This window comes from Pan paniscus, chromosome X, assembly GCF_029289425.2.
Source record: "Pan paniscus chromosome X, NHGRI_mPanPan1-v2.0_pri, whole genome shotgun sequence".
Lineage (NCBI taxonomy): Eukaryota > Metazoa > Chordata > Mammalia > Primates > Hominidae > Pan > Pan paniscus.
Genome location: NC_073272.2, coordinates 118,145,633 through 118,168,788, shown reverse-complemented (window position 1 = coordinate 118,168,788; position 23,156 = coordinate 118,145,633). Strand labels below are relative to the sequence as shown.

Here is a 23,156-nt window from a genome sequence, read left to right as displayed (position 1 = left end):
AGGACTTTTTTTGTTCTGTTTGGTTCTCCAGGGCATAAGGAAGATTAATGGGAAGATACATGATAAAAATGACTTTTTACTCTGGAATTTGAAGATAGATCCAGAAAATTAGAACTATCAATAAATAAAATGGCCTTTGGCACTCCCTGTTGCTGCAGGGATTTAGGCAGAGACTAGACGATTACCTGTTAGGAACGAGGGAGGGGATATCTCTTATGAATATGAACTACAGAATAAGCTTTTGTGTGTACTTCTGCAGGCCAGGTGAATTATATGCTATGTACTGGGCTTGATTCTCTTTTTTTCACTTATCATTTCTCATGTCGGGGCTGGTCCTTGCGTAGCTGAAGTAACCAACCATGGCATGGGGTTGAAGCAACCTCAACGTTCCATCAACCTGGAAATATTTTCCCCTGACACCTTCTACAAACAGGTCAGCCCTGGAATAATAATATTAACATGTATTATGCACTTACAATGAGCAGGGCAATGGTGTGCTTTGTAAGTGTCAACTCATTAAGTCTCCAAAAGCCGTAAGATGTAGCTATTACTATACTATAATCCCTATTTTACCAATGAGGCATCTGAAGCTCAGGTGGGTTTTGGTATCTTGATTTGGTTCAGGTCTGATGTGTTAAAAGATTTCAGAAATTATGATCAAGTTGTTCAAATAAGTGTATATGGAGATTTTTAAAAAGCAGTTCGGCTGGGCACAGCAGCTCACGCCTGTAATCCTAGCAATTTTGGAGGCTGAGGCAGGCAGATCACTTGACCCTGGGAGTTCAAGACCAGTCTGGACAACATGGCAAAATCCTGTATCTACTAAAAATAATAAAAAAAAAAATTAGTTGGTGTGGTGGTGTACACCTGTAGTCCCAGCTCCTCAGGAGGTTGAGGTGTGAGGATTGCTTGAGCCCAGGAATTGAAGGCTGCAGTGAGGTGTGATCACATTACTGCACCACAGCCTGAGCAACAGAGCAAGACCCTGTCTCAAAAAATAAAAAATCGGTTCAATTATTTAAATGAAAAATAAAAATGAAAAGAAATAAACCAAAAGATAGTATTTCAAGACTTCAAGAACATTAGTCTTTCTTTGTCTGTTTATACCTATTCCTATTTTCATTAGGGCAGTCTAATTTGGAGGAGTTTTAGGGGGGGTTCTTTATTTCTACATTTCCTGATTTTCTAGTTGTTGTAATTGTTATTTTTTAGACATGTTTTCACTGTAGTTGACATGCTAACTCAGAATGAAAGATTTTCCTAGAGACTGTCCTATGTAAAGCAATTGAATCTCCCTGCTGTATTACCACTGTAGAAGACAGAGGAACAAGGAGGATGGCCCCTTCTTTCCCAGTCTTATAGGTTTCATAGTTTTCAGAACAGTTAATTTCTGGCTAATTCCTACCAATCCTTAAAATTTCAGCTTAAATGTCACATCCTCAGAAAAGTTTTTGCTACCCTGCAAGACTAGGTCAGAATCCCCTGTTACCTGTTCTCACAGCCTCATCGACCTTTTCTTCATCTCACCTCACTACATCTCACTGCATCATTGACCTTTCCTTCATAGCAATTATCACATTTAAAATGATTGTTTTGTCTTTACAGTTAGACTGTAATACAGGTTTCTGAGGGGCCCCATCTATTTTTGCTCCCAAATGTATCCTAGTACCTGACACACTGTGGCCACTCAATAAATGTTTGTTGAATGAAAAATGAGTAAATGAAAATCCAGTTCCACTTAGGAAAAAGATGCTAGCAAAAGAAAACATAGAAGAGTAAATTGTGCCCCTGGAGGCAAAAATTCAGTATTCTAGTATCAAAGGTCAGAACCAGGCAGTGATGAAGTCAAAATGAGGGGATTTGGGAGATCCGGCAGAGGGTGGTTCAGGCAAGAACTTTGGTCAGTTGCTAGAGCACAGTAGCAGCAGCAGCATGGAGTATCTCAATTCAGTGCTAGGATGCTGTAGCTGACTGAAAGTATTCTGCTTTCAGGGGTTCAGTCCTTCTGGAAATATGCTACAGAACATGTGCACCCATGGTTTCCTTCATTGGGGACAGAGAAGTAGAACTAGGCAGAAAAGAATTTAAGGAAGAACTATAAAAGGCTTTTGAGAGGAAGGGTCTTGCTGGTTCCAAAATAATGTCCTCTCTCATTAAGTGGCTTTCACAAAGCTGCCATTACAATTTCTACATGCAGCCCCCAGATGGCAGCAGTGTGTTACTCTTGGGCTGCCAAGTTCGTGATGAAGTCTCTGCTTTGACATCTAACCCACCATGCCATGACTGCCCCCAGAGCTAGCTTAGATTTGGGTTGTCCTCACACTGTGCTGAGAGGGCTTGCAATGTGTCTTATTATGGGAATGACCTCATTGGTCTTTCCCTGGCAGCTGGCTCCCATAACCCTGACTCTTGAAGCTGCCCTCCTCTCATTGCCATCTGTGAGTGTCCCCAACCCTGTAGGAAATCATAACCTAATGGTTCCTCTAGCATACTACAGTGAACATGTCCAAAATGAAATTCGTATTTCTCATCTACTCCCCATTCCCCACCCAAGCCTGTGCTTCTCTATAACATTTTGAGCATCTCCCTCCCATTCATGGAGTCCTGGTGAGTCAACCTCTAAACTACTTCAGATCTGTGCCCTCCTCTCCTGTTTGCCAGGCATGGAGCGGATCCTCTCCACCTCTTGCCTAATCCCTAGGTCATCTGCTTATCTCTGTCATCTTTCTCTCACAATCCATCCTTCCACTCTACTCAAACTCCTTCTGAGGACAGGGATGCCCCCTTTTGTTAATCTCTTCAGATTCTACTCTTGCTTTAATGTGCAGACCAACTAGCACTGCCCTCAAAAAACTTTTCTGGGTATCCTCCCAGCCCTGACACCCCCATCATTTTTTCCACTGCCTGTATACAGCACTTTACTTGGACCTCCTTTCATAACTCTAATTGCTAATATTCTGTCTTGTTGATAATCCATTATTTATATACATAAATATGTCACTCTAGCCCTTAGCCAAGGTGGCAACCATGTGGCACAAGTACATCAAAACCCCCCCACCAGTACCCAACAAGAGACATCACTGATAGATCTTAGCCATCTTCCCATTGAGCCCAAACCCAATCTCAAAATCCTTCTGGAAACAGTATTCCAGAAGAACTGATCCACAAAATGAAACAAATTTGCCATTCCTGCACTGGACTATCAGCAATAATAGGACAGAAAGTATGCACTGCACCTGTAGTCCCAGCTACTTGGCAGGCAAGAGGATCACTTGAGCCCAGGAGTTTGAGACTAGCCTGGGCAAAATAGTGAGACACCATCTCAATTTTTTAAAAAAGAAAAGAAAGCATGCTCTATTCTTTGAATCTACTACAGCATCTCGTACACGATCTATATTCGTCAAAAGCCTTCTTGAATGAATTAATAAAAGCACAAAGTGGAATAGCATAGACACTGATCATAGGAATGCTGCTCCCAGACTCCATGTTTCAATACTGCTGCTATGAATATGGGTGTGCAAATATCCCAAGACCCTGCTTTTAATGCTTTTGCATAAATACCCAGAAGTAGGATTGCTGAGTCATATGGTAGATCTATTTCTTTTTCTTTTTTCTTTTCTTTTCTTTTTTTTTTTTTTGAGACGGAGTTCACTCTTGTTGCCCAGGCTGGAGTGCAATGGCACGATCTCAGCTCACCGCAACCTCTGCCTCCCAGGTTCAAGCAATTCTCCTGCCTCAGCCTCCCGAGTAGCTGGGATTACAGGTGCCCACCACTACGCCCGGCTAATTTTTGTATTTTTAGTAGAGACGGGGTTTCTCCATGTTGGTCAGGCTGGTCTGGAACTCCCAACCTCAGTTGATCTGCCCACCTCGGCCTCCCAACGTGCTGGGACTACAGGCGTAAGCCACCGCACCCAGCCTAGGTAGATCTATTTCTAACTTTTTGAAGAACTACCATTCTGTTTTCCATGGCTGTTGCACCATTTCACAATCCCACAAATAGCACACAAGGATTCTCATTTCCCCACATCCACACCAACACTTTCTATTTTATGGGTTTTTTTATAGTGGCCATTCTAATGAGCATGAGGTGATATTCATTCACTTTTATTGCTAAGTAGTATTCCATGATGTGACTGTACCAAAAATTGTTCAACCATTCACCCACCCATTGAAGGATATCTGAGTTTTTCTAGTTTTTGTAAATTATGAATAAAACCATTATAAACATTTCTGTAAAGTTTGTTGTGTGAACATATGTTTTTATTTTTCTGGGATAGAGGCCCAACAGTACAATTGCTGGACCATGTGATAGTTGCATGTTTCGTTTTTAAACTGCCACTCTTTCTCAGAGTAGCTGTACCATTTTATGTACCCACAAGAAATATATGAGTGATATGATTTCTTTGCATCCTTACTATTATTGAGGTGTTGTCATTATTTTTATTTTAGCCATTCTGAGAGGTCTGTAGTAATGTTACCAAAACAGCAGGAGTTCCATTTAGGTCCTGTTTTCTCACTGCACAGAAAGGCAAACACTGAGACAATGAGTATTGCCAAGGAAGAAGGCTTTAATCAGGTGCAGCAGCCAAGGAGACAAGAGATCAGTCTCAATTCCATCTCCCTGACCAACTAAAATTAGGTGTTTGTATAGCAGGGAAGAAGTGAAACCATGTGTGGGAAAACAGGAATTAGGGAGGGATAAGGAAGAGGAGTTGGTCAACAGGAAGCAGTTGGTTTGTCAGCCAATCAAGAAGGGTGAAGGATCTGGCTTCTCACTGTCCGGACGTGGTGATTTGGTGATTTTCAGATCCTGGATACTTTCTGGGAGGCCTGATGGTTTGTTTCCTGAGAAAGGAATTCAGATAAGACAAATGTAACTTTCTCAAGTTTTAAGACTGGAAGGATCAATTTCTATGTTTATTCAAAGAGATCAGAAACATCAGCTCTGTGGGACAATTGGGTTGGTTTCATAGTCACATGGTTTGTATATTTCCCAGTGGTATTCAAGCCAGCAACTTATGGAAAACTGCATGATCAAGTGTAAACTCAGCAGATTTACAAAGCACACACTTGACCACAGATAATTTTTCTCAACCTAACATTCAGACCCATAAGCCTATTTTTCCACCTTGCTTTAAAATTTTCAGTGCATTGTAAAATATCAGAAAAGGATTGCCCCATATTGGTCTTAATTAATCCATGCTGAAGTACTCTCTTTTAGTATCACATTTCCAATTTGTTTATATTGGTCCTTATCATGTGGGAAAAAATTACACAACACAGATATGCTCTGTACTACCATTTGCAAAAACATTCCGTAGACATATTAGAAGTTGGCATTTGTGTGTGTGTGTGTGTGTGTGTGTGTGTGTGTGTGTGTGTATGCATGGCTGTGTTTTTTTTCTGTTTTAAGGAAGACTATGTCTTGGTTGTGTGAGAACTTCTAAGCTTCAAGGCCAAACTTCAGTTTTCACTTCTTTCACAGATGTCTGACTATGCTTATAAAGAATTTCCAGAATTTGTTGGGCACCGTGGCTGACGCCTGTAATCCCAGCACTTTGGGAGGCTGATGCAAGTGGATCACTTGAGGTCAGGAGTTCGAGACCAGCCTGGCTAACGCGGTGAAACCCCGTCTCTCCTAAAAATACAAAAATTAGCCAGGCGTGGTGGCGGGCGCCTGTAATCCCAGCTGCTTGAGAGGTTGAGGCAGGAGAATCACTTGAACCCAGGAGGCAGAGGTTGCAGCAAGCCGAGATCGCACCATTGCACTCCAGCCTGGGCAACAAGAGCAAAACTCTGTCAAAAAAAAAAGAAAGAAAGAAAGAAAGAAAGAAAGAAAGAAAGAAAGAAAGAAAGAAAGAAAGAAAGAAAGAAAGAAAGAAAGAAAGAAAGAAAGAAAGAAAGAAAGAAAGAAAAAAAAGAGAGAGAGGAAGGAAGGAAGGAAGGAAGGAAGGAAGGAAAGAAGGAAGGAAGGAAGGAAAAGAGAAAACAAGAAGAATTTCCAGAATCCAATGGGATGCTAAACAAATTTTTAGTCAAAGCAATCTGGAAGGGAAAAAGAGCTACTTTGTGGCAGCAGGGCTGTATTCATTCCTAAATGCCAATGTAGTACGATTTTAAAGGCCAAACAATCATTTGTTCCCAAATTCTCACCCCTGTATATTACAAAGCATCATTATTTTAAAAATCACCGTGAGCCTTATTGGATCCTGATTCAAGCAAATTGTAGGAAAAAAAGACTTATGAGACAATTGGGGAAATGTAAACACTGACTAGATAATTGAGAATATTAAGCAATTATTGTTTAGTTTTAAAGTGTGATAATGGTATTGCAGTTTTTTAAAACAAAAAGGGTCCTTAGTTTGTAGAGATATATACTAAAGTATTTACAGATGAAATGATGTGATGTCTGGGACTTGCTTAAAAATAATTCATCATGTAGGAAGTAGGAAATGGGTGGCGGTATAAATGAAATAAGATTGACCATTTTGATAATTGTTGAAGCTAGTTGATGGGTATATGACCATTCACTGTAACAGTCTCCTTACTTCTATATATGTTTGAACTTTCCCATAATATTTTTTTAATCCACCATAAAAGTGGTAGCATGGTTTGGGGAGGCTCCTTGTAATATGAATTTTATCCAGAAATGGTAACCCACAAACTTCTTAGCCCTCCTTGGCTACATTAGCAAAGATGAATTGATCAAACATCTTATGAGGCAGAGGCCACAAGGAACAGGAAATGAGGCAGGACAAGTCTGAAAAGAGGAAGTTAAGAAAGGCTTGGAACATGGACTCTTGCCAGAGTGGACAAGCTATTGCCAACCACTGAACGAAAGGGTTTGAAGTGTAGCAGCTGGAGAGAGGATGCTAAAAGAAAGTAGTAGACTCCTTAGGGGGAAGGTGTCTTGTATATGCATGTTGGTGGGGGATAGTGGGGTGGAGCTTGAATGTTCAAGGCTGTAAAACAAACTCACCCTTTGATTAGAGCTATCTTTGTCTCCCTTTGGAAACATCATGAAAATAAGACATGTAGAACTGATTCTTAATCCAAATCTCAAGTCAAACAATAACTCAGAATAATTTTCTGTTTTTTCCCCCATTTTCAAATCTACAAGTCTTAGGTCAGCTGCTTTTTTTCTATAGCTGTTTCCATTATTTTCCCAAAACAATCAAAAGTTACTATTTTATTGATTGCGAATGTTAGACCTAAAGGAGCCCTTGTAGATCACTTACTCCTTTTTTTTCACAAGTGAGCAAACTGAAGCTCAGAGAAAGAAACTTGCCCTGCATCATACAGTACCTAGCTAGCACAGTGCTGGCACATGGTAGACACTCAATAAATATCTGTTGAATCCAGGGTTGATACATAACCTACCAAGTAATTATAGCCAGCATCTGACCTGACTGGTTGGTGCCCATGTCACATAGCTTTAACATCACCCCCCAATTGAACAGATGAATGAATGAAAATAAAGTAGTAAAGCCAGATTGTTCTTGACTTGCAGACATTCTTTTTCTGTAATTCTAGTTCTAGTCTTCATGGGGCCCTAAGTGGGCAGGCAGGGCCACCTTTGGCTGCAAAGCTTACAGAGAATCCAGGCCTCCTCTGGACTCGATGTTTGTTAATTGTCCATTAGCCTCCTCAGTGCCCCTAGGTACTGGCCAGCCTTATTTGGGGCTGCATAGCAGGCAGAGTGTACGGCAACCCCCACATGTTAAAGGTTTGATCTGCACTCTCATCCTAACAAAGTAATTAATTGGGGCTCCAAACTACCTATTTTACTGTCAGGGAGTGGATACCCAGCATTATTTTTCCAGTTCTCATCTACCCCAGGGATGAGGGGAGAGTGGAAAAAAGAAAAGAAAAAAGAAAAAAAATACTTTTAAGTGTTTGTAGAAGCATAAATAAGAATTAATGTTGCTAACTGGATTTATACCATAGAATTTTTTTCTAAAAACAGTATAATTGGAAAATGCCATGTCATTACAAATTCACTACAATGAAGGCAAATATTATAGTATGATATTGTAAACCAGGATTGTCATTTTCACATGAGAAGGGACAAGAAATTGGTTCCAGAATAACAGTATGTGCAACCACAACTACCATTTATTAAAGTTCACTGTGCTAAGCATTTTACATTTTATTTCACTGACACCTCACAGCAACGCTAGGTGGTAGGTCCTTTTATCAGCATTTTACAGATGAGGACTGAGCCTCAGGTAGATCAAGTTAAGAAAATCTCCCAAAAAGCAGAACCAAAAGACAAATAAAGGGAACATGGGAGAAAAAACATATGAAAATTACAGAATCAGTCCAGGATGTCCAATGTACAACTAATAGGAATCCTAGAGATAAAGAAAACACAAGGGAAGCTATTGTGTGAGAATAGAAAGCAATGTCTTAAAAATGAAGCATGAGATTTTAGATTGAAAGGGCTCACAAAGTCCAGCCCAGTAAATGGAAGAAGATCCACAATAAGGCATATCATTAAAATTTAAAACACAAAGAGAAAAGAGGCCAAGAGAAAACCTTGCAGATAAAAGTTACATGTAGAAAATTAGAAATCAATCAGACATTTCTAAAGCAACACTAGAAGCAATAACACATCGGAATAATGCTTTCAACATTCTCAGAGGAAATTGTTTCCAATTAGTAATTCTTCACCTAGTAAAAATTTTAATCATGTGTGAAGATTATATTTAGACAAAAAATGATTTTACAAAAATCATCTTGGCTGGGAGCAATGGCTCATGCCTGTAATCTCAGCACTTTGGGAGGCCATAGTGGGAGGATTGTTTGAGCCCAGGAGTTCAACATCAGCTTGGGCAACATAGGGAGACCCCCATCTCTACAAAAAAATAAAAATTACAGCTGAGCATGGTGGCAAGTGCCTGTAGTCCCAGCTACTCGGAAGGCTGAGGTAGGAGAATCGCTTGAACCTGGGAGGTGGAGATTGCAGTGAGCGGAGCTCGCATTACTGTACTCCAGCCTGCATGATAAAGTGAGACCCTGTCTCAAAATAAATAAATAAAATAAAATGAATAAAACTTAGCTGGGCATGGTGGTATGTGCCCATAGTCCAAGCTAATTGGGAGGCTGAGGTGGGAGGATCACTTCAGCCCAGAAGGTCGAGGCTGCAGTGAGCCGTGATCATGCCACTGTCCGGAATTGGTGGGTTCTTGGTCTCACTGACTTCAAGAATGAAGCCGCGGACCCACGCGGTGACTGTTACACCTCTTAAGGTGGCGCGTCTGGAGTCTGTCCCTTCTGATGTTCAGATGTGTTCTGAGTTTCTTCCTTCTGGTGGGTTCGTGGTCTCACTGGCTAATGAGTCAAGCTGCAGACCTTGGCGGTGTGTGTTACAGCTCTTAAGGTAGCGCGTCTGGAGTTCTTCGTTCCTCCCGGTGGGCTCGTGGTCTCGCTGGGCTCAGGAGTGAAGCCGCAGGTCTTCGCGGTGAGTGTTACAGCTCATAAAAGAAGCGTGGACCCAAAGAGTTAGCAGTAGCAAGATATTGCAAAGAATGAAAGAAGTGGAAGGGGACCCGAGCGGGTTGCCACTGCTAGCTCGGGCAGCCTGCTTTTATTCTCTTATCTGGCCCCACCCACATCCTGCTGATTGGTAGAGCCCAGTGGCCTGTTTTGTCAGGGCGCTTATTGGTGCATTTACAATCCCTGAGCTAGATACAAAGGTTCTCCACCTCCCCATTAGATTAGTTAGATAGAGTTTGGATACACAGGTTCTCCAAGGCCCCACCAGAGCAGCTAGATACAGAGTGTCAATTGGTGCACTCACAAACCTTGAGCTAAACACAGGGTGCTGATTGGTGTGTTTACAATCCCTGAGCTAGACATAAAGGTTCTCCAAGGCCCCACCAGAGCAGCTAGATACAGAGTGTCGATTGGTGCACTCACAAACCTTGAGCTAAACACAAGGTGCTGATTGGTGTGTTTACAATCCCTGAGCTAGACATAAAGGTTCTCCAAGGCCCCACCAGAGCAGCTAGATACAGAGTGTCGATTGGTGCACTCACAAACCTTGAGCTACACACAGGGTGATGATTGGTGTGTTTACAATCCCTGAGCTAGACATAAAGGTTCTCCACATCCTCACCAGAGCAGCTAGATACAGAGTGTCGATTGGTGCACTCACAAACCTTGAGCTAAACACAGGGTGCTGATTGGTGTATTTACAATCCCTGAGCTACATACAAAGACTCTCCACGTCCCCACCAGACTCAGGAGCTCAGCTGGCTTCACCTCGTGGATCCCGCACAGGGGCTGCAGGTGGAGCTGCCTGCCAGTCCTGCACTGTGTGCTCGCATTCCTCAGCCCTTGGGTGGTCGATGGGACTGGACGCCGTGGAGCAGGGGGTGGTGCTCGTCGGGGAGGCTCGGGCCGCACAGGAGCCCATGGAGTGGGTGGGAGGCTCAGGCATGGAGGGCTGCAGGTCCCGAGCCCTGCCCTGCGGGAAGGCAGCTAAGGCTCGGTGAGAAATCGAGCACAGCGCCGGTGGGCCGGCACTGCTGGGGGACTCAGTACACCCTCCGCAGCCACTGGCCCGGGTGCTAAGTCCCCCATTGCCCGGGGCCAGCAGGGCTGGCTGGCTGCTCCGAGTGCGGGCCCACCAAGCCCATGCCCACCCGGAACTCCAGCTGGCCCACAAGCGCCTCACGCAGCCCCGGTTCCCACTCGTGCCTCTCCCTCCACACCTCCCTGCAAGCTGAGGGAGTGGGCTCCAGCCTTGCCCAGCCCAGAAAGGGGCTCCCACAGTGCAGCGGCGGGCCGAAGGGCTCCTCAAGTGCCACCAAAGTGGGAGCCCAGGCAGAGGAGGCGCCGAGAGTGAGCGAGGGCTGTGAGGACTGCCAGCACGCTGTCCCCTCTCACCACCGTACTCTAGCCTGGGCAATAGAATGAGACCCTGTCTGAAAAAAAATAAAAATCACCTCCCATGCAACCTTTCTAAGGAACTTAGTAAACGGTGTGGTCCAGCAAAACCAGGGCATAATCCAAGAAGGGGGACAACTGGGAATGCAGGAAACAGAAGCTGGAAGTGGAGGGAATTCCCAGGATGGCAGCTAGGTGCTCGGCCTACAGAACAACCATTTCAGGATGGATCAGGAGGGCAGCAAACTCTAAAGAGGGCTGTCTCCCCCCAAAAATTCATGAAACTCATGGATTACCTAACATGTTTGATCATATTGAGTGAAGTGTTATGGTTCTTCAGAAAAGTTTGGGATTGAACTCATGACAGGTACATACAAAAATAAATCAAAGAAAGGGAGACAATATGGGGAAAAGTTTGGGATTGAACTCATGACAGGTACATAAAAAAATAAATCAAAGAAAGGGAGACAATATGGGGAAAAAAACAAAAAAATATAATTAATGGTACAGTGCATAAGTTAACCACAAGCAATATTTACATAAGTATAATGCAAATATTGACTATTTTAACGAAAATATTTATATTTTTGGAAGAGAAGTGTGAGTATGTGTGCACAAGTGTGTGTTGAGAGGCATAAAAGCAAGCTAATTCCTCATCTTCCACAGAAGAAAGATCATTTCTAAATCTAAAGATAAGAAATTGCAATATTAGGGTATTATTCAAAAGTAAAGGGTTATATACCAAAAGAAACAGGTAAAACATGTTAAATGTAGTTTAAAATAACACAAACATATTATATCACACTTCTGTAGGTCAGAAGTCCAGCACAGTATGGCTGCACTCTCTGCTCAGGGTCTCACAAGGCCCAGATTATGGTGTCTGCCAGCTTGTGCTCCTATATGGAGGCTCTGGGAGAAAATCTGCATCCAGACCCACTCAAGTTACTGGTAGTATCCAGTTCCTTCTCACACTTCCTACATGGCCCCTTACATCCTCAAGCCAGCAACAGCACTTTGAGCCCTTTTTGTGCTTTGGCTCTTTCTCCCTCTTCTGCTTTCAGCCAAAGCAGCCAATTTCTCGGCTTCTAAGGGCTTGATATTGGGCTCACCCAGATAATCCAGGAAAATCTATCTTAAGGCCTGAACCACAATTAAATCTGCAAAGTTCCTTTTTCCATGTAAAGTTACATAGCCACAGGTCCCAGAATTAGGGTGTTGACATCTTTTCTAGGAGCAGGAATCAGGGGTAAGGAGGAGTGGGACAGGAGGCTGCTTTTTTTAAATGATAAGCCCTATAATACTCTTTGGCTTTTAAAGTATCATACATGCATATTAAGAAATATTTGTTAGATGCAATCATGGCTGGGCCCTTGTGAAAATCCTGATTTGGGTAGACCACAGGTTTCATCTAATGTATTAATTCCTTTGTTCTTCCCACTGCATTAAAGGGCCTGCTCCTCTGGTTATTTTTGGCAGTTTCGCTACATCCTGTAGTGAATAAGAGGTATTTTCTTGATTTGTAAAACAAAAATCATCTTAACCTTTATTGGATGTCAAAATTAATAGAGCTAATCTAGTCCAACCTCCTCATTTTACAGATGAGAACGCTGATGCCTAGAGATGCCTAGAGCTAGTGTTTATAGCAAAGATTCTCACTTCCAAATGAACTCCACAACCTATGGTCACCATTAGGAGTCATGGATGGGATTATACATCACTGTCTAACACCTTCATTTTACAGATAGGGAAACAGACCCAGACAGAGAAAGTTATCTGCCCACATTCATTTGGAACTCCTAAATGATAATCCAGGTTTCTTTCCCCTATACAAAGTAGCCTTCCCTTAACTAACCACCTGATACTAAGCCAAATCTTATTGACTTCTAAATTACTATTACGTAACACATTGTCTAGCTCATAGATAAATGAATGCACAAATGAATCTCTTAAAAGACACTATAGGCCAGGCACGGTGGCTCACGCCTGTAATCCCAGCACTTTGGGAGGCCGAGGCGGGCGGATCACCTGAGGCCGGGAGTTCGAGACCAGCCTGACCAACATGGAGAAACCCCATCTCTACTAAAAATACAAACATTAGCCGGGCGTGGTGGCGGTCACCTAGTCTCAGCTACTTGGGAGGCTGAGGCAGGAGAATCCCTTGAACCCGGGAGGCAGAGGTTGTGGTGAACTGAGATTGTGCCATTGCACTCCAGCCTGGGCAACACGAGCAAAATCCCGTCTCAAAAAAACAAAACAAAACAAAAAAGATGCTATAAAATGCTCACTTTGCAATTAATGATTTAAAATCAGAAATCTTCCAGTTGATAAGCAATTTGGCAAAATGCGAAATAAGATGTTTTTTTCTTTAGGTAACTGCCTTTTGGGGACAAGTAAATATACCACTGACTATATTATACAGGCTTTAAAGTCAGGCTGACTTGCTTCCCAATTTTGTCTTAGTCTCTTAGTAGCTATGTGATCTTGCATACATAGCTCAATCGCTCTATGTCTCAGTTTCTTCATCTGTAAAATGACGTTAACAACACAACCTAACTCATGGGACCAGCATACAGATTATGTGAAATCACACATGTAACTTGGCACATAGGAGCCACTCAGAAACTATTAATTTTCTTTTTATAATGGTCTACCCAATAAATGCTGAAAACCAGCAGTTAAATATTTTCCTGTTGCTAATGGTAAACTAAAAATGTGACCGTTAGGAAAGATAGTAAAAAGCCAGAGAACCTTCAAGAAGAAATCATCTTGGGGATTGATGTCGAAAATATCTAGCACATCCAAATGTCAGTAAAACTCCTCCCTTGCTTAAAGTAAAAGCATGCCAAGATTTAGCTACAGTATTTACAAAAAAGACTTTGCTTGACTCAACCGTTAGGGGTTAAAAGAAAACAGAGTCTCTGAAATAAATGTTCTTGTCCTCTTGCTTTCTTTTAAAAATACTAATAAGTTAGTAGCATAATGTGCTATTCATGTGAGCATAAGTTACACCTTTAAAAGAGCAAGAGTTCATGGAAACAAGGAAATGATAAATTCCTCTGGAAATCAAATGTGCTTAGATCACTCTGGCTCCTCTACCCCTGAGACAAAGTGATCATGTTTGTGGCTACAGGAATTTGTTTTCCATAGATCTCACACAAATTTACGACTTCAAGGGGGTTCTCAATTTTAAATGTTTTCTGTTGTAATACTCACTGTTGATGTGTTAAGAATCAGAAAAGAGGTTTCTTATTTTAAAATAACAAGAACAACAAAACAGCTACACTTACCTAGAAACGGATTTTCAGAATCTTCCTGGATAATTCCAGATAAATAACTTGACCAAGATCAGCACCCTCACTCTTACCCTAGGGTTTGGATTCTATAAAGATTCAGGGTAATTAGCAAATGTGATCTGGCTGAAGACACACTCCTTGAGCTTAACACAAATGAGGGGAAGAAAACCTCCATGACATTAAAACCATTTTGCTGTAGTTATAGAAAATATGAAACTGTATCACCAGCTTTTAAAAGGACAGCTATTGAAAACTGATTTTTTTTTCTTTTTTTTTTTTTTTGAGATGAAGTCTCGCTCTGTTGCCCAGGCTGGAGTGCAGTGGCATGCTGCAAGCTCCACCTCCCGGGTTCACGCCATTCTCCTGCCTCAGCCTCCCGAGTAGCTGGGACCACAGTCGCCCGCCACTACGCCCAGCTAATTTTTTTGTATTTTTAGTACAGATGGGGTTTCACCGTGTTAGCCAGGATGGTCTGGATCTCCTGACCTCGTGATCAGCCCGCTTTGGCCTTCCAAAGTGCTGGGATTACAGGCGTGAGCCACTGCGTCCAGTCAAAAACTGACTTTCTTGGTCTCTAATCTAACCTGCTAATATATTCCCTTGTGACTAGACATTGCACATCATGTATATCATTAATCATATTGCATTCCACTTTAGCTTAATATTAGAAAGGACCAACCCTCCATTTCCATTAATTATCATAACTACAATTTATTGAATACTTAAGTCCCTTCAAGTGCTGCTTACAAAGGCTAAATTAATATTAAACTAAGTGTATTCATGCCCTTATCAGAAAACATAGGCACACCAGAACAGCCAGAACATCAAAGAAACTCATGATGAATGATTATAAGATAAAATAGCTGGCTTGGAATTTTTTCATAATGTTTCTTCTTTTAACTCCAATTTTCTCTACCTCCCACCATTTCCCCAAAATAAGACCAAAGGAAAACATTTGGGTGACATACAAAAAGACGATATTTATTTTACTCAAGCTTTCCTATAAGAAGTTAAACAGAAACAATCCCCGGTTGAAGACTACCAAAAATGTTAACATTGTTTCACATATCCCTTCAGTGCCCAGATGAAGGGAAAAACTTAACTGAACGAAAGAATAAGAATTACCATCCTGACACTGGGTTTGCTTAGGTATGTTAGGAAAAAATCCACATAGGCTAGACCTAAAATAGTAAATGAGCCTACTAATTTCCCACAGGGGATGGGAAATCCACTGATACAGACACCTCCAAGAGCTCCCAAGACCTAGGGATCACAACCACCACAGGTATTCCCATAACTTCCTTTTCCCTCAGCTATTTTACTGCTAAAAGAAGAGGATGGGAACAAAAGATCACTTCCCCACTCCCAGACTGCATGACTGTCAGCATCAATGTTCGTTGGGAATTTCACAGCATCCTCTTCATGGCCATCTAAATAGGATAACAGTAAAAATGGCTAGGGGGAGGCATGGGTTTTGCTTCCCAGAATTATAAAATACCTGGAAAGGAATTAATCTCATTCCTATACAGGAAAACCAAATATTCTTTCTAGAGAACAGCAGAACAAAGTAGAACATCTACTATGGCTGTCTCCCAGCCTCAATCTGACTTCAAGAATAACTTTACATCTGCCATTGTCATGAACCCCAGCTTCCTCAGAGAAGCCAGGGCACCATGCTTCTACACGGCCATGGAAGCAGGTTGCCACTTGTACCCAAACCTGTAGAGAGTGAGGGTTTCTTATCTCCCCTCCCCTAGGAGCAGGAATTGCAAGTAGCATCATTGTATTAATATGATTGGTAAATGTTTGAACAACTTGGAAATAAAGTTCTCAAGTTCCTACCAGTAATATGAGTCTGTGTGTGAGGAGAGAAATGGGGTGGGGGAAATGCCTCTCATTTCCCATACTTCTTTAAATTTGGGGGAAGTAAGAGTAGAGGGGATATATACAGATATGTTGTGTGGATAGGTGAGAATGGAACCCAATATATGCCCCCCAAAAGCATAAACAGAGCCTTGGCTGGCTGGCTACCAATGTAAGACACAAAAGCTATTTAATTAATCATTTATGGCAGAGAAAAGAGGAATCCTGGACCCATCTTGTAAAGAAAGAGAAATAGGTTCAACTACTCTTTTTTTCTCAAGCGAATACCAATGTTCTACGTGAAGATACCACCTCATCTCTGTTTAGAAAATGCACAAATATCAATGATGAAAACCCTCACATGGAAGTTACAAAATATGCAAGAATTAGTCATTGTTTCTCAGATTACTCACACTTAACCTGAGATGCTAATTATCCTCTGCTCCTCCAGGTCTCCTGAGCAGATTTACATCCTAATTTCCAATGAAAGTCAAAAGGCTACAAGGAAGGGAAGGAGGGAGAATGCAAAAGGGGAAATCAGTGTTGGAATTGAGGAGTTAAAAGGTCTGAAAAATGACTGGTGGAGATTTAAAAAAAAAAGTGGCAAGAACTGAGGAGTCTCAAATAGACTGTAAACCCCTGGAAGGGGTCTGTGCTTCGCACCCGGGGGCCTAGCACAAACCAAAGACACAGTAAATGCTACTTGAGTAGCAGAGGTGAAGAAAATACATTGTTAGAGACTTCATGGTTGAAACTCTAATACCCAAGGAGTCATTCTACCTCCACTGCCCTTAACAGCCTACAATGGCTTTGAAAGGTCTTGGCAAAGAAGCTGCCTCTGGTTTTTCTGTAGTTGTCATCATCATGGCCAACACTGATTTCTGGGGCTTTCAAAGCAGAGGAAAATGCTGTCGAAGGGAATGATGACTCCAGAATATTAAGAGGTTTTTTTGTTTTTGTTTTGTTTTGTTTTGTTTTTTAGACAGAGTCTTGCTCTGTCACCCAGGCTAGAGTGCAGTGGTGTGATCTCTGCTCACTGCAACCTCCACCTCCCAGGTTCAAACAATTCACCTGCCTCAGCTTCCCGAGTAGCTGGGATTACAGGCATGCGCCACCACACCCAGTTAATTTTTGTAGTTTTAGTAGAGAGGAGGTTTCACCATTTTGGCCAGGCTGGTCTGGAACTCCTGACCTCGAGTGATCCGCCCGCCTCGGACTCCCAAATTGCTGGGATTACAGGCGTGAGCCACCGGACCCAGCCCAGACTGTTAAAAGAGTTTTAATAGCCACAAACATGGTTCAATAGGATCCCAAACAATACATATCAGATTTTATCCATTTTGTTTGCTACATGTTCTTTGTGACTCAAGTTTGACATTAGCATTTGCACCCCAAATGAGTTCCCCTACAAATAAAATTTGTTCATGTTGACACAAAGAACACAAAGCAAGTATAGATCCCTCAGGAAGTTGTCACAACTCTTGATAAGATTAACTCCACCGCTATCATCACTTTTTGCTTTGTCCCCTAGTTTGAAGCCTGCTGGCTTTTATAACTCAATGAGAATGACTCCACACTCTTCTCCAAAGCGCCCATTATTTTTAGTTTTTTGGTGCGCGACTCAACATAAAGACCTGTGGCTCTTATGAGCTGCCTGTTTTTAAATGGTGCAGTAGTTTCAGTTTCCATTTAATAAGTTCCCAGATAACAAATGGAGAATGGGAAGAATCTTCTCAAGGTCACAGTGAAGGTAAAAATAAATTATCTCCATCACTGAGAGGCTTTCTTCAGGTTTTCTATCAGCACTACAGAGTCGGTTTCCTCCTTGGTTTGCTTCTCATAGATGTCGTACTTCTTCCAGTGCTAGAAGGGAGGAAAAAAACACATACACAATGACATTTCTAAACAGTGTTCTTTCCCTGAGTACTTAGTGCCAATGCTTATTTTTAGGTTTGTGTGGATGGAACCGTAGGGGTATGATTTCCTGTTTGTTTTTTTTTTTTTTTTTGACCTAAGAATCTTTATCTATCTGAATGATTAATGAAACAGAACAATCAGGAATTAATATTAAATGGAGGTGGGAATCATGAGATAGTTACATGATGTACAATGACTATCTCCAGAAATAAACAAATTTGGACATTTCCACCACTGGAAATAAAATCTATTAAGAAGAATAAAAGGATGTCATGCCGTTCTTACTGCAACTGTTTTGCTGAGACCTTTATTACCTTTATTTTCTTAATGCTCATTGCTCCAGAGACATAATAAGGTTCAAAAAGTCAAGTAGCATCGAGAAGAATGGTAAAACATAAGATGTTCCTAAAGTCTTACTGCAATCGAAATTGCTGAAAGACCCTATATTAAGAGCTTCATCTAACATCATTTGCTAGAACAGGAAATTACACATAAAGCACACTTATCTTGAACCCAATTCAAGCATGTCTCTTATGGTAAAAGCCAATATCCTGGTCCTTGCCTTTTTTTTACTTTTACTTGTAAATCAGAGGAAAGGGTGAAACATGAGCTCGGTCCTCTCATCTGTAAAATAAAGTTGTTATACTAAACCAGGGGTCAGCAAACTATGGTCCACAGGTCAAATCCGGCTGAATGCTGGTCTTTGTTTCATATTGCCTTCACCTGCATTCATGTTATAATGGCAGAGTTGAGTTGTGACAGAGACTGAATGGCTTGCAAAAACAAAATCATTTATTATCTGGCCCTTTACAGAAAAGTCTACCAAACCCTGCATTAGGTTATGTCTCAGCTTGTTTTTTGCACAGATGTTCTTAGAAAAGAAATGGAAAGAAGAAAAACAGAAACAAGAGCTGCCTCAGGTTGTGCAACTGAAGATGGACTGGGCAAGTTAAGAGATGAGGGGATGAGTTGGGAAACACTGCTCAAAATATGCAAATTATTCTAAACAAATTATATAACCCTGACACACCTACTAGAATGGCTAAAATTAAAAATACTGACAATTCCAAGCACTCATAAGAACGCAGAGAAACTAGATCTCTATGTATTGTTGGTAAAAATAAGATAGTGCAGTCATTATGGAAAACAGTCTGACACTTGGTTATAAAATAACACATACACTTACCACATGACCCAGAAATCCCACTTCCAGGTATTTACCCAAGAGAAATGAAAACATGTCACACAAAGACTTCTACATGAATGTGTATAGCATTTTCACTAATAATAGATTAAAAACTAGATACAACTCTGATGTCCTTGAACAAGTGAATGGTTAAATAAACTGTGGTTACAACCATATTATAGAATACTGCTCAGCAATAAAAGGAAATGAACTACTGACACACACCACAGTGTGGATGTCTCTTAAACGCATTATGCTGAGTAAAAGCCAAACTCAAAAAGCTATGTACTGTGTGATTTCATTTATAGGACATCTTGTAAGACTTTAGGGACAGAAAACTGATCAGTGTTTGCAAGGCGATTAACAGAGGGGGTTGTCTGCAAAGGACCACAAGATAACTTTTAGGAGATGATGGAAATATTCTATATTTTTAATGGAGCAGTGGTTACAAAATTGCATATATTTGCTAACATTCTTCTAACTGAACACTCAAAAAAGAGTAAATTTTATTGTAAATTACACCTCAAACTTGATTTTAAAACATGTGAAATGTATAGATTTCTAATAAAAACAATTTGAAAAAAATTATATAACCTTGAAAAAATGGCTTATTTAATAAATGACACTAAGACAACTGGGTAATATAAGCATTTGAAAACAATGCTAAACCCTACCTCATAGCCTACATGAATAAATCCCTGATGGATTAAAGATCTCAATGTTAAAAAAAATCAAATAAGTACTAGAAAAATATGTAGAGGAACAACTATATAAATCTAACGTGGAAAGGGCTCTTTACACCTAAAAATACAGGAAGATTTGACTGCATAAAAAAGGAAAAACCTTTTGTACATCGTTAATCACCCTAAATACAATACAAAGGAAAACATGGATACGAAGCCAAAGGGTTAATATCTAATACATAAAGAGCTTTACAAACCACCAAAAGATGAATACAACAAGGAAAAATGGACGTGGAACAAGAATTTCACAAAAGAATTAATTCAAGCCAATAAACTTGGGAAAAAGTACAAAACCTGACTGTAAAATTAAGACGCTCTTTTCTCATCTATTAACTTGGCAAGAATTTTAAAATTAGGTAATATCATATTGGCAAAAGTATGGTCAAACAACCAGTCGAACATACTGCTGGTAGGTATATGAACTGGCACAACTTAGTTGTAATCTATGCTTCTTATGAAAAAATTTGTTTGTGCATTTTAATGCCCCAGTTTCCTTAACACAAAGGAATCATACTCTCCATATGTAACCTGGGTGTTTCACCTAACAGTGTATGTTATATTTTTATACATCAGTAAAAGTGATCTACCTCATTTTAACCTCTACATAATATTTCATTGCATGAATGCACCGTAACTTATTTAGCCAGTTTCCTTAATGGGAATTTAACTTGTACAACCTTTCTGGATGACAATTTGTCAATACAGGTAGAATATCCCTTATGCAAAATGCTTGGGACCAGAAGTGTTTCAGCTTTTGGAATATTTGCACTATATACTTACCAGCTGAGCATCACTAACGCAAAAATCTGAAATTCAAAATGTTGCAATGAACATTTCCTTTGAACGTCACGTTAGTTTCAGATTTGGGAGCATTTCGGATTTTAGATTTTCAGATTAGGAATACTCAGCCTGTATCAGTCAAAGAGTTTAAAATATATATACCCTCCCCCTTGATCATGCAATTTGGCTTGTAACAATTTATCCTAAGACAGTAATAAAATATTAATACATATGCTTATACTTAGCTGTGAAATGATGCCTATACAATGAAATTTAGGATTCATCCAAATGCCAATAGGAATTTTGTTAAGTACATTATAATACGTGCACACAATGGAATATTATTTAGCCACTAAAAACTATATTATAGGGGACCAGGGTTGACTAACTTTTCCTGAAAATGGCTAGATAAGAAGTATTTTCGGCTTCGGGGGCCATATAGTCTCTATGCCTATAAAACAACTCTGCTGTTGTAGCATGAAAGCAGCCACAGACAATATATAAATGAATGGGCCTGGCCAACGAAACTGTATGACACTGAAATCTTAATTTCATGTGCCATGACATAGTATTCTTACATTTTTTTCCCAACTGTTTAGAAGCACAAAAACCATTCTTAGGTTAAAGACTGTACAAAAACAAGTGGCAGGCAGAATTTGCCCCTTGGTCTATAGTTTGCAGAAAAATTCTGCGAAGAAGATGGTGGTAGCAGCATCGTTTCTGAATATTCCCAAATATCACCATAAAAAAACACAAGTTGGAAATATAAATAGGAAAGTGTTGCGTGAAGTCAGGGACCCCGAATGGAGGGACCTGCTGAAGTCATGACAGAAGAATATAAATTGTGAAGATTTCATGGACATTTATTAGTTCTCCAAATTAATACTTTTATAATTTCTTACGCCTGTCTTTACTGCAATCTCTGAACATAAATTGTGAAGATTTCATAGACATTTATCACTTCCCCAATCAATACTCTTATAATTTCCTATGCCTATCTTTACTTTAATCTCTTAATCCCGTCATCTTCATAAACTGAGGATGTATGTCGCCTCAGGCCCCTGTGATGATTGCATTAACTGCACAAATTGTTCATAAAGCATGTGTGTTTGAACAATATGAAATCTGGGCACCTTGAAAAAAGAAAAGGGTAACAGCAATGTTCAGGGAACAAGGGAGATAACCATTAGGTCTGACTGCCTGGAGCCGGGCAGGACAGAGTCATATTTCTCTTACTGCCAAAAACAGGTATGAGAAATATCGCTGAATTATTTCCCCAGTAAGGAATATTAGCAATTAACAGCCCTGGGAAAAGAATGCATTCCCAGGAGGAGGCCTCTAAAATGGCTGCTCTAGGAGTGTCTGCCTTATGCAGTCATAGATAGAGATGAAACACGCCCTAGTCTCCTGCAGCACCCTCAGGCTTATTAGGATTAGGAAATTCCTGCCTAGTAAATTTTAGTCAGAATGGTTGTCTGCTCTCAAACCCTGTTTCCTGATGTTTATCAATGACAATGCATGCACAGCAGGACCAGGAACCAGGCGAAATTCTAGTTTCGCCCTGGCCTTGTGACCTTGCCCTGCCCATTTGCCTTGTGATATTTTGTTGCCCTTGAAGCATGTGATCTCTGTGACCCACACCCTATTTGTACACTCCCTCCCCTTTGAAAATTGCTAATAAAAACTTGCTGGTTTTATGGCTTAGGGGGCATCATGGAACCTGCTGACATGTGATGTCTCCCCCAGACATCCAGCTTTAAAATTTCTCTCTTTTGTACTCTTTCCCTTTATTTATCAGACCGGCCGACACTTAGGGAAAATAGAAAAGAACTTACGTTGAAATATTGGGGGCTGGTTCCCCCAATAGGAAAGTAAATCCAAAATCTACCAACACAAGATGAAATCTACAACAAAACAAGATGAAAACATTTCCCCCATGAACCTCAAAGTAAGAGTGAATGTGGACAAATTAGAGATAGTTACAGGACCAAAATGGTATCAGCTGTGGAAGAGTATATAAACGGACTCAACATGGCATCCTATAGATCTGAGAACTGTAAAATAACTCAACTTCAGCAAGCAAATTTATGAACAACTGATAAAGGGAAGGGTTTGCATTTTCAAACAGTGATTGAGTGCAAGGAGTCCATGGTCTAGACTGAAAGCAGCCTGGGCCTCCAGAAACTCAAAACTAATCCTTAATCCCTTCCAGGGCAAAGCTGCACTCTGAGGAGAAACTGGTGAAACTGGATTACAAATTGGTCAGGACAGGGACAAGAGCGACAAAAAAGAAAGCCTAGATCAAAGCAGAAAGGTAGACAGAAAGGGCCAGGAGATTTCAGAATGTAATTCACTAGAGGATGGAGCTCTACAGCCATAAAATTAGGGAAAAAAACAACTTGTCTCAATCAAGCCTCCTTCTAAAAGCTCAGGAAACTGATTTCATACAAAAATGAACAACAGAAGCCAAGTGTGGTT

General features: G+C 40.7%; 1 protein-coding gene across 2 annotated transcripts in view; it reads right to left on the bottom strand.

The window, feature by feature from the left end:
• Window positions 1-4,553: 4,553 nt before the first annotated feature.
• The window catches only part of IL13RA1 (interleukin 13 receptor subunit alpha 1), a 78,352-nt gene continuing 59,749 nt past the window's right edge, over window positions 4,554-23,156 (bottom strand). The window contains exon 11 of one of the 2 annotated variants that reach the window (XM_034949439.3): window positions 4,554-4,848. In XM_034949439.3, the coding sequence (XP_034805330.1) occupies window positions 4,807-4,848 (42 nt within the window). In that variant the 3' untranslated portion in view covers window positions 4,554-4,806. Of the gene's footprint in view, window positions 4,849-15,149; window positions 17,916-23,156 lie in introns of those variants that run through there. The other variant, XM_034949438.3, reaches the window with a different exon arrangement.